This window comes from Branchiostoma belcheri, unplaced genomic scaffold (genome assembly GCF_001625305.1).
Source record: "Branchiostoma belcheri isolate BF01 breed outbred unplaced genomic scaffold, Haploidv18h27 scaffold16, whole genome shotgun sequence".
Lineage (NCBI taxonomy): Eukaryota > Metazoa > Chordata > Leptocardii > Amphioxiformes > Branchiostomatidae > Branchiostoma > Branchiostoma belcheri.
This window is the reverse complement of record NW_017803046.1, coordinates 201,452-213,302: the sequence shown is the minus strand read 5'-3', so window position 1 is coordinate 213,302 and position 11,851 is coordinate 201,452. Positions and strand designations below refer to the sequence as shown.

The 11,851-nt window shown below is 43.3% G+C and overlaps 1 protein-coding gene across 1 annotated transcript; it reads right to left on the bottom strand.

Moving 5' to 3' along the window:
* Positions 1-1,203: 1,203 nt before the first annotated feature.
* Positions 1,204-8,645, bottom strand: LOC109466180 (leucine-rich repeat and immunoglobulin-like domain-containing nogo receptor-interacting protein 1). Its single transcript, XM_019763843.1, has 9 exons — positions 8,566-8,645; positions 7,410-8,192; positions 6,532-6,715; positions 5,532-5,803; positions 4,407-4,951; positions 3,180-3,385; positions 2,512-2,702; positions 2,036-2,215; positions 1,204-1,590 (listed from the first exon to the last, which is right to left on the bottom strand). Exons 3-9 carry the CDS (start codon positions 6,713-6,715, stop codon positions 1,270-1,272), a joined length of 1,899 nt encoding a protein of 632 aa, XP_019619402.1. The 5' UTR covers positions 7,410-8,192; positions 8,566-8,645; the 3' UTR covers positions 1,204-1,269.
* Positions 8,646-11,851: the final 3,206 nt, after the last annotated feature.

The following is an 11,851-nucleotide window of genomic DNA, read 5'->3' as shown; positions in this document are numbered from 1 at the left end:
CAGGGTTTGCGGTACAATTTCCTTGGGGCATGTTGGTCCCGGAGCCGAGGAACTGGCCTGTGTATAAAGGCCCTGGAAACAGTCTGGCGCCCAGGCTACCATATCGATTGATAATCGTGTTGAGCGGAAAATGGCCCTCGGTATCTCACATCCCGCCATCCTCACAACATCCCAGGCATTAACTGGAGGTGTGAGATTGTGTAGGGGATTGAGAGACCCCGTAAGTGATATCGCTCAGACCAATGATTTAGATTACAGCACGTAAAGGGAGAAGGGAAATATACTCCGGCACAATAAGCACTACTCTGTATCTGTCACAAGGCATGTACTTCCACAAACAGGTGTATGTGGTCTTTAGAGTCCAAGATGAAGAAAGACGGGTAGCTAGGATTTGTATTGAAGACGATTTCATTTTCCAATGATTTCGGATAGAAGGACAAGGTAAAACAAGTCCAACTTTGACCAACCTTGGTCGGCTGGTGTTCGGGGGAAGGTTCTGAATGTGTGTCGACAGGGGCTTCAGCCAACCTTTGTCGGCTGGCGTTCGGGGGAAGGTTCTGAATGTGTGACAGGGGCTTCAGCCAACCTTGGTCGGCTGGTGTTCGGGGGAAGGTTCTGAATGTGTGACAGGGGCTTCAGCCAACCTTGGTCGGCTGGTGTTCGGGGCAAGGTTCTGAATGATTGACAGGAGCTTTAGACACAGAATACCCTGTGGCATATAGAACACCCTACCGACAGGAGAAGAGACTAAGTACTTAGAACCATGAAGAAGTTAAGTGGGACAATCTATCTCATCTTGTTTACCATATAGTCGTGTATCTTATCTTAGTAATAATATCCAGCGTCGGATCTTCATGTATCAGACGTCTTCAAGTATCCATGCATAATCTTATCAGTTCTTTAGAATGCTAGAAGCCCTGTCCGTCTTTCTTTATTCAGTCTTTAAGCTGGCGCCCACAAAGTTCATTACGTTTATCGCACAGGTTTGGATTTCACGATAATTGATAAAAGAAAAATACCTTTATTGTACATTTATGCCATTAGTGCCTTCAGTGGCAAATAGTGACAGGAATGTGGAGATCTCAAACCTCCATGAAATATTTAGATCATGTGTGATGGTTACTGTGTCGACCATGCACAAAACGCACACGCACACGTGCACACACACACACACACACACACACACACACATACAGAGAGAGAGAGAGAGAGAGTCAGACATAAGAAACGCAACACCTCCATTTTCATGGAGGTAACTAACTATTACAGTCAGATGTCTACTCCAGATATGTACCAATAAAACACGAGCACGTGGACTGCCGCGAAAATCCAGACAGGATGGTTAAATGTGTGTATTCCCACGGCCTGGCCGGTCGGACCTACGGTTACCTCGAGACGAATCTCGGCCTCGGCTGTCCCGAAGGCGTTCACCGCCATGCAGGTGTAGCGACCCGCGTCTCCGGGAGTGACGGCCGGGATCACGAGTGTGCCGTCCGCCTGGACGTACATGTTCGGGAATTCAGATTGGGAGGTGAGAGAGATCCCTCTAGCGGCTGTCCACAGTACTGCAGCGTCTGGACAGGCATTGACCTGCAGTGGATGGACAGTATTTAGTATAAAAAACTTAGAGAAGTTTAGGAAGTCAATGCAATTTTTTACTGTCAAAGTCAATTTTCCGATCTGTAGGCCTATCCCATAGCATATATATATATATATATATATATATATATATATATATATATATATATATATATATATATATATATATATATATATATATATATATATATATATATATATATATATATATATATATATATATGAATATGTATGAATATGTATATATGAATATATCAGACATATTTCCTTATCCTAAATTTTTTTTCTCGTTGTGTCACCCTGAAATGGCTTTGGATGTAGAAAACAAGAACAATGTTGTAAGCTGACCAAAATTAGTATATTTTCTTTCGAAAGTTGAGGCAAATTGAATTCAAGGAGCTGTTTTGATAATGCAGAGATTAGTTAGTAGAAACACCTTGCATCTCAGAATGGCCTCGTCCCCGGCGGCCGCCCAAGTCGTGCTTCCTGCTGTGTCTATCCGGGGACTTTCCACTGCCTCACAGCTGCAGTTCAGCGAGTTGTTCGCCAGGCGTCGAAGGGACTGTCCTGCCAGTGATGGTGGAGACGTGCAGTACAGGCTGGGGATCGCCCACCCCTGGGAATAGGAATGAATGAAGGATCTTTATTGCTTGACAGTGTACATGGTATAATGTATGGCAAAGATAACAATACGGTCTTTACAAAATTATACTGGTCTATTTCTGGATTTTCTTGGCTTGACGTACTATTTAAAAAAAAAAAATTATAAAAAAAGCCTAAAATTAAAAACAATATTGGGTTGGGTGAAAATAACATTCCAGTGTTAAAAAGAAACCTCGATAAAAAAGCTTAAAAACACGTCAAAAATAACCCCAAACCCAAACCTCTGTTTGGAGGGTATTTCCCTCTCACCTTTGTCTTGAGCCAGGCATAGTAACCTGCCAGCTGACAGTCACACACCCAGGGGTTACCGGCCAGGTCCAGCGTCTCGTGGTCTCCGTAGTAGGTCAGCGGCTGGAAGACGGTCTCGGGAAGGTACTGCAGGTGGTTGTTGCTCAGTGTGAGGCGGTTGACCTGCGGAGAACTGTTGAAGGCAGCTCCGTCTGAAGTGCAGACATTAAACATGCATTCCTCATCAACTGACAAGCATGATGACTTCAGAACGTTTTATGTTTTTATTACGCAATTTGCAGAGAAAAATACGCCCACTATGCTTACTGTACATTAATTCACGATGACGCCTTTTGACCGTATCGGCTGTCACGTTCGAACATGCCGTTGACTAGACACTTCGTTAGCATCGTGCCATTATAGTTATTGCTATATCCCCTGCCCCTAGTACGAGCGTACATCTTGCGTAGCGGCAAGAAGGAGATTCTAGGGTGGCCAGCTCCTGTGCCCATGATATTCTCTTTTTAGGCCTATTTCTACTATTTATCAGTCTACAAAAGGAATCTGGTGGAGACTAAACCTACTGGCGGACCCAATTATTGTGTCAGGCGGCGAAGAGCTGAGGACCTACAGCCCCCAAGAGAGCCCGCTCTAACCACTATAGACTGGGTGCTTTATATCGTACACACCTATGATTCTCAGCTTGGTGTTTTGAAGCTTAACTTCAGTGAGTTGAGGTCCGAAGGCGTCTGGTCCAACATACACGATCGGGTTGTCTGACAGCACCAGGCTTCGGAGTGAAGACATGTTTGCCAAGGCCTCACGTGGAACTGTTGTCAGCTTGTTGGCGCTGGAATAGATCCATTCTGATTTTGATACATTAGGCCATATGTTGATTTGATTATATGGATGACATCCGCGCGCGCATGAATTTTCGGCCGTTTCCAAAAAAAAAAGTTTTCAACCATACTGTAAATCGTACAAAACAGTTGCAAAATGAGCAAAAATATACCATAAGTTACCAAAAAAATTAATTGATAAAAACTATACCAATGTCGTAAAATGCCAAAATCAAACGAAAAAAGACGAAATTGTAAAGAAATGAACTTGAAGACTAGATTATTCGCCAAACCATATTCTGTGCCATTTGCTCAACCCTCATGACCACGTAGATTTCATAATGAAAAGACCTTTTTTGCTAAAACTTTTTTTTTATTCGCACGCGCGCATCAGTTTTGGGGCTCCCGGAGGATGTCATCCATATAATCAAATCAACATGGCCTTATTGAACAATGATCAACATGCTAAAATAGTAAAAAAAGGAAGCTTATGGAGAGAGAAGGAAAGAGAGAGACAGAGGGAGGGAGAGACAGAGAGAGAACGAGAGAGCTACCAAAACAACATCTCAAGTTTTCATTTTCATAAATAAAAATTCCTACCTAAGATCCAGATCCTGAATATTTGTCAGGTTGTCGAAATCGCCGTGACCCACAGTCGTGAACTCGTTACCGGACAAGTCCAAAGACGTTAGTCGCCAGAGATGACGCAATGCGCTCGTTGGAACTCTGGTCAAACTGTTATTGGCCAACCCCAATGCCAAGATGTTGTTAAAAACAACAAGTCCGTTAAAAACATCCGGATCGACGTCTCCTCGTTCCCGGAAATATTTGATTCCGGATAAGCGAAACGTTTCCACATTTCTCAAGGCCACCAGATCGTCATTCCGTACAACGTCAATCGGGTTGAAGGACAGGTCAAGTTCTCGTACTTGGCTCATGTTAGTGTTTGGGATTCCGGTCAGCGCGTTTGACTGGAGGAACAGAAACTGCAGTGCAAGGGGTAGGTGCGCCTCCATGCGGAGCAGCTTATTATTGCTCAGCGTTACGAAGTACAGGTTAGGTAAGTTTGCGAACACTCCGCCCGCGACAGTTTCCAGTTTGTTTCCTGACATATATAGATACCTCAGGTTGAACAATCCGTAGAAAGTATCATTTCCAATGTCACTGATTTCGTTGTCCGCAAGGTAGAGTGTTTGTAAGCTTGACAGATCGCCAAACACTCTTCCAGCGATGGTGGAAATCTTGTTCTTGTTCAGACTCAACTCTCGCAGTTTTGTCAATCCGGAAAAATCTTCTTCGGTCAAAGCCGATATGCTGTTGTACTGAGCATATATCTGTGTCATCTCACGCAGACCTGTAAATACACCTTGTAGAGTGGATATGCGGTTGCCGTTGATCCATAGCCGGGTCATGCGGACAAAACTTGACAAAGCTCCCGGCTCTATCAACGAGATGTTGTTGTTGTTCAGCATCATGGTGGTCGCTCCCTGTGGACCCCCGAATACACCATTTGCAATCCTCTCTATTCTGTTACTTTCGAGGCTATACAGAATCGTGGCGGACAGGTTAGAAAAAGCGCCCACTGACATTGTCTTCACCCGATTCCCCAAAAGCCGCACGACCTGCAAAGAAGAAAGTAGATACAACTTGTATGAAAGCAGTCATTTTTTTATTCATTGAAATTACAGCGTCACAATATTCACTGAAAGGAAAGTAGAAGTTGTACAAATTACTCATATCATTGCTGGGAGTTTTAGCTGCCGTTGCAGTTCCAAAACAAGCTGCTAGGGGGCCCAAACTCACGCCACTTTTTCCCAAATATATGAGAGCTATCTACCATGCAAAATTCATGACCCTATAGCCTAGCATGTCTAAATCATGAGGTATTAAGAGCAGAAGATTCGCAGCAGTAAAATAAAATCTAAGAGCTACGGGGTCCGAAATCTTTTCATAGTTACGTCTCGTCAAGACCTACCCACGTGCCAAATATCCAGACAATCCATGCATCCGAGACTTCTCGAGTTATCGTCTTTACAGTATTAGAGAACATAACCTTCTTGGAGAAGGTAATAAACAACGTGTTCACTTACGATGACACAGAACTAACGTACAGTGGTGAAACAGTAGCGTTACTGCCTGCATGTACAGAAGTCATACCTGCTCTATAATAATCTTGTGACGAATGTAGGTGTTAGAACTTACCCGAAGACTAGGCAGGCCGTTAAACACTCCAGCTGGGATGGACGTGATCTTGTTCGCCCTCATGTCTAATTCTCTCAGACTGTTCAGGCCCCTGAAAACTCCCGGAGAAACTTCCGAAATGTTGTTGTTGCTAACTGCAAGACTCTGGATATTCGGATTGTTGTCAAAAGCTCCGACCTGTATGGTGTGGACCTGGTTATCATACAGGTACAGGGTACGGAGGAGGGGCAGTCCTGACAGGTCTCCCTGTCTCACAGATACAAGCCGAGTACCTGGATGGTAAGAGTAGAGATGTGACCAGTGCACAAGGCTAATTTGTGATTTGTCAATACTGTAACATTAAGACCCTGTCACATATTCACGAATTTTGCCTTACGAACACTAGTCCAACATCCCCCAACAATGGTAGGAGTAGACAGGCGTTAAGTTGGCTGGGTTGCCTGTGTTCGGCGAATTCTGCTATCTATCTACCTATTTACATGTGTATATCTACAAATATATGGATAGATAGACACAAATAGATAGACAACAGGTAGACAGATATATAGATAAATAGATACTAGTAGATAGTAGTAGATATACTCTCTTTCTGGACGTTAAAACTATATCTGCTTTCTACAGCTTATCAAGTATGTTTACGAAGTATGAAAGTTCTTCTGTGTTGGTACAAGTCATTATGAAATAAAAACTAAACTTAAACTGCCAACACTACAATGAATTTGGACTTACCCCAAATCCTCGATTCTGAATCGGACTTCGAATTCTTTGAAAGAGGAGTGAAGTAGGCGGTCTACATACGAGAGTTCATATACCTACCTTGGGCCTGAACAGAGACGGGGGGCGACACAAGTCATCTGACACGTATGACCCGCTACTACGGTTACTAATTCATTGTAGTGTTGGCAGTTAAAGTTTAGGCTTTATTTCATAAGTATGTTTTACTGATTGACCAGTTGGACAGGTGTAGACGTGTAATTGAAATCTTATATTATAGTCCTACCTTTCATCTGCAGAGTTGTCGTGGTGTTCGGGATGCCTTGTGGGATATGGTCCAACGTGGGTCGGTTGCAATGCACACTGGGAACATCCGCAAAGCATCGACACACCGACGGACACGCATGCGCGGGAATCAGGGTCAACAGACTGATGACCCCAAACAACAACATCGTCGCAGCTAACGGCATCTGTGGACAAAGCAGCTAATTTGGTTTCCTTATTACCTCCATGAAAAATGGAGTTAATGTTTTTGATCTGTCTGTCTGTTTGTGTGTAGCCGCCATGCCCCCCCCCGGTCAGGTTGTTGTCAATCAAAACCCCTGTGCCAACTCTGTCAAGTTCTGTTTCTTCTTAATGTTGAATTAAGTCTTGCCTTGCCAAATGATGATAACCGAGTTTCAGTTACAAATATGTGCAGTTTGAGTTGCGAAAATCATAAATCAAAATAGATTATGCTTATAACAACCTTATTTTCATACTGTCAAAGATAAAACAATTATAGAAGCTTTAAATGTTTCCTGGAGGTATGAAATCTCCGAAGTCTTCTTGACCCCTCTTGTAGTTTGTACATCATAATTCAATCATCACCGGCGCACAAAAAGGTAGTAGACAACATGGCTGACTCCGTATACATTACGAACAAGATACGCACAAACACCAATAGGCTTAAAGAGGGACAGCTGGTGGAAAAGGTAAATAAACAGAAAATTCTCAGACGATACTAAGGCATCTTGTTCCGAAGTACAAGAAAATACAAGCGAGTCTCGGCTGTTGGTTAAAGTACTTCACCGCCAGAGCTACCAGTGTTATCACTATCATGTGAAGTTTGTACAAATCCACTGTCAAGGTCAACACTACTAAATGACGCACATTCAGTTTTACCTTCTTGACACTGCACTGCGTACCAAACACCAGTCCATGTAACTGTCTTCTGTGCTTCTGTGTCTTTTCTTCCGGGTCCAGCACCTTTTCAGCAAAGGTGCACAAAGACTACCTGCCACTGTGTCCTGTTTACAAACTATTACTAGTATTTGCAAATACAAGTGAACTAGGGCATGTTGTAGGAACCCCCTTCAGGTGGCCAAAAACCAGTCGACCAGGTAAACATCATGACGTCACATAGTGTTCACGTGATGTTGCGTGGTCTCACACCGTACTTCCACTTAAACAGGAACCGTTAATGTCGTATGGCGTAGCGGTAGCGTGTTGGGCCAAGGATATTATACAGGGGCGTGGTTGGCAGTAAAATTTGACTCAAATGTTCAGCCAACCTGAATTTGTGACAGGGGATTTTCTAAGTTAAAACCCTTGTCAAAACTGTCAAAGCAAGCAAAAAAGCGCAGCGTTGGTGAACAGGTTCGAAGGTGTATATGATATATGTGTGAGTTCCACCGTCTTCTTGAGTCTAACTGGTCACGGCGTAGTCGAACCCGTGTCGGTAGTGGTCTGAGACCCGTCTGTGACCTTGAGACGAACCGTTGCCGTGGCCTTCCCGAGGTAGTTGACCGCCATGCAGCTGTAGGTGCCCGAGTCGTCTGATGACGCTGACACGACGACTAGACTTCCGTCTGACAGAACGTGGAGACCCGGATGTTGGGAGTCAGAGGTCAGACTCACGCCGGTAGGGGTCGTCCAGATGACCGCTGCTTCAGGGCAGCCCGTGACCTGACGGGAAGGGTTCATACATAGAGGGTGCATATTAAAATTGAAACATTAGGGTTGACAAAAAATCCATAACCCCTGGCGCCCGGGAATCGAACCGGACCGTCAGCTCGAGAACTCGACGAACCAACCGCTAGGCTAAAAGGTCCGGACCTGTTAGGTCAGTTGGTGGCGCTTTAACCCCACACTACTCCCTTCCCCCTTTTCTTTTTAAATTCTTCAAATCTCCGAGTTCGATATCCCCGTGCGGCACACTTTGTCATTATTCACAGGGCATAAATTGTCCGTGTTATTCAAAACTGTAGCTATTGTTATCATTTTGATAGCACGTATATCATCATATGACAAAACTTACATCGTTATTAATACTACCTACCTTACACTTGAGTACTGCCCCTTGTCCCACACGGACCACTGTGGAGCTCCCTCTGGTGTCTATGGTTGGGGCGGATGTGTGCGGACAGTCGCATGTAAGGTTGTTCAGAGGGACCGACCTTAGAACATCTCCCTTCAAGCTCTCTGGGCCGGCACATTCCAGCGTATGGAGGGCAAATGCCTGCAGAAATTGACATGGGACACAATGTATTTAGAGTCGATACATACTATGAACCAAACCAGAATGATCACCCGATCAGGACGACCATTTAGTCTAGACCAACATGTCAGGTAATAAATATAAGATGGTCATTTGGCTATGGTTGTAGACATCGAATCCGAAGGTTCTGGGTTCGAACCCCTGGCAGACCTTGGGATAGTCATGTTTACCGAAGGAAAACACATTTTTGCTCAGTTTCCTCTTCTTCTTCTTCCGTTCCAAACACTGACCTCTGACCCATAATGTCTCTCAACATGGTAACTGGTGTTTGGTTACATCATGTTGCAATTTTATAATAGCAGGGATGTAGACTCCTGTCACCATATATGTGAATGTGTTTGAGTAAGAATTAACAGGACAGACCATATGAGAAGGTAAACATCATGCATTTGCTTTGCAAATGTATACCTTTTTAGTTTAAACCTTATATTTCCTTAGGTGCGGGTGAGAATGAGTACGAATATGGACGTCCTCTCGAAAAAGGCGTAAAGCAGACCCTGAGAGATGAAGTTCCCACCACACTTACCTAACGAACAGGGATCCTTCCCGGTGTGAGTGGTTCCAACCTTACAGTCTGGTCTCAGGGTTGACATCTTGAAGGTTAATACTAGTTACCCGTTATGTCAACTCCTTACACAACTGTAGTAAAGCTTCATAAACTAGAAAGGCCGACATTTGCTTGGGAGCAAATATAGCATATTTCAGTCCATCTCCCTCCCACGCAAAAGTGGACTATTCCAAACTTACCCCAGTGTAAAACTGGCAAAGATTCTCAAATAAATGAATTATATAGTAGCCATGTAATTGAGAACAAAGATGCAAGAACAAGCACATTGAATCTCGAAAGCTTTACTAATCTTCTTACAGGTATGCAAATACTAACAATGATGAGATTTGATACATTTTGAAGGTCTTAGACACATAAAATTGAATGTGTGGGTCATTACGCACTACTTACGTGCAATGTGACCTCAGGTAACCCGCAATGGAACACGTGTTCCATGGCCAACGGCAGATAGAACGTGCCATTCTTTAGATAGAACATGGAACGGGTATAGCACTTTTGGCCCTTTTTTTGCTGAAAATAGCCATTAAAGTCCCCCAAATGAGTCATTTGGAAGTGGTGTATGCCAAATATGTGACTGTTGTTCTGTAGACACATGTTCAAGGTACCCTTATACCGCATTTCAGATCATTTGGTTGTAAAACCAGGGCTCAGGGTCCAAAAATCCATTTTGGCGAAAAATGCCCCAAAAAACCTTCATAAAAATTTTTCAAAGGCATGTATCAAAAAAATGAAAAAGCGCCTGGGGGTATTGGCTCACTCTACCTCCATGCCAAATTTCAAGTCATTTGGCTGAATGATGGCTGAGTTGAATCCCTTTGACTGTTTGGCAGGAGAAGGAGAAGAAGAAGGAGAAGAAACATCAGAGAACACAATATATTTCATCCATACCATGGTATGGACTGAAATATAAATATGTTTTCCTTCAGTAAACATAATGAGGTTATAGGAAAAATTTAGTTTCAAATTAATATAATAATACTAACGTTACTTGTGTTTAGCTAAGATTACCCAATTTTTGCCACAGACGACTCAATGAAATCAACATTATCATATGCTATCTTTCACAGGCATGCCTGCCGGAAGCTACTGTGATGTAATTTCCGGCGAGAAGCACGGCAACCATTGCTCGGGCACGACCATTACAGTAGGAGGGGACGGAGGGCGCATTTCCACATCTCCAACAACGCTGATGACGGAGTCATCGCTATCTACGAGGGTTCTAGGCTGTAGAGCTTCGTCTGGTCCAGACCAACTAAACATATGCGTCTCGAAAACACAACTTATTACTTGAAATAAAATCTTTAAAAAATCTAGCAACATACTGGTATTCACTTTATGGTATCTCCCACAAACTCCGTGAAAACTCCGTACACTTAAGAAAAATCCTTCCTTGTCACGAAAGCAATAAAGTAGGTTTCGTGGGACGTCCTTTCAATGTTACTTCATGTTCCTGAAAAATGAAAACAAAAAATACATGTAGTTGGGTTCGTGTGATACCTTTTCCGCAAGCAAATCCATTGACCTTTCATATAGAACGCGGTAATGTGGGTCATTAGGCGACAAAAGTTTGTAAGGTAGAAAAAAAACGACTTCGCTTATCGCTGAAATAAACGACATTAAATNCGTATTATATTGCATGTGGTAGCCACATTCAAACAGTTTCTCATACCAAGAAACGAATATATGACATTACGCGAAATGTATCAAAATGTAGCGGAAACTCCGGATGGTGTGTGTCAGTAGCTTACAACTGGGTAAATTTGACCACCGCGATATGCGCATCGTCACAGTTTTTTGGGGGCAAACCCGTTTGCCATAAAATTTACCAGGGGTCATTGGTATCAATGTAAAGGTAAAGAAGTGGGCTATCACAATGTGGTATTAGCCAACGGGATCCAGTTAAATAGTAAAAAAGACAAGCACAAACAAACTGACCAAAAATTGCTAATTTTTGGAAGGCCGTAGCGCTCGCTGTCATTTTGCAATACACGAAATATCTACATGGTTGTACTGGGCAAATCCTGTAGATGTGAAAAAATGTAAACATTGTGTAGGTCTGAGGTATTTTTGCTGCACTATTGGCAGTTGTTTACACCCATGCAACGAGGTCAAATCGTGACCCGGCAAACGCCGTATCTTAGAGAATAACGCGTTCTACGGTGACCTGCGGTTCGACTGTACGTGCAATGTGACCTCAGGTAACCCGCAATGGAACACGTGTTCCATGGCCAACGGCAGATAGAACGTGCCATTCTTTAGATAGAACATGGAACGGGTATAGCACTTTGGCCCTTTTTGTCTGAAATAGCCATTAAAGTCCCCAAACTGAGTCATTTGGAAGTGGTGTATGCCAAATATGTGACTGTTGTTCTGTAGACACATGTTCAAGGTACCCTTATACCGCATTTCAGATCATTTGGTTGTAAAACCAGGGCTCAGGATCCAAAAAATACCATTTTTTGGTCGAAAACTAGCCCCAAAAACCTACCATAAAATTTT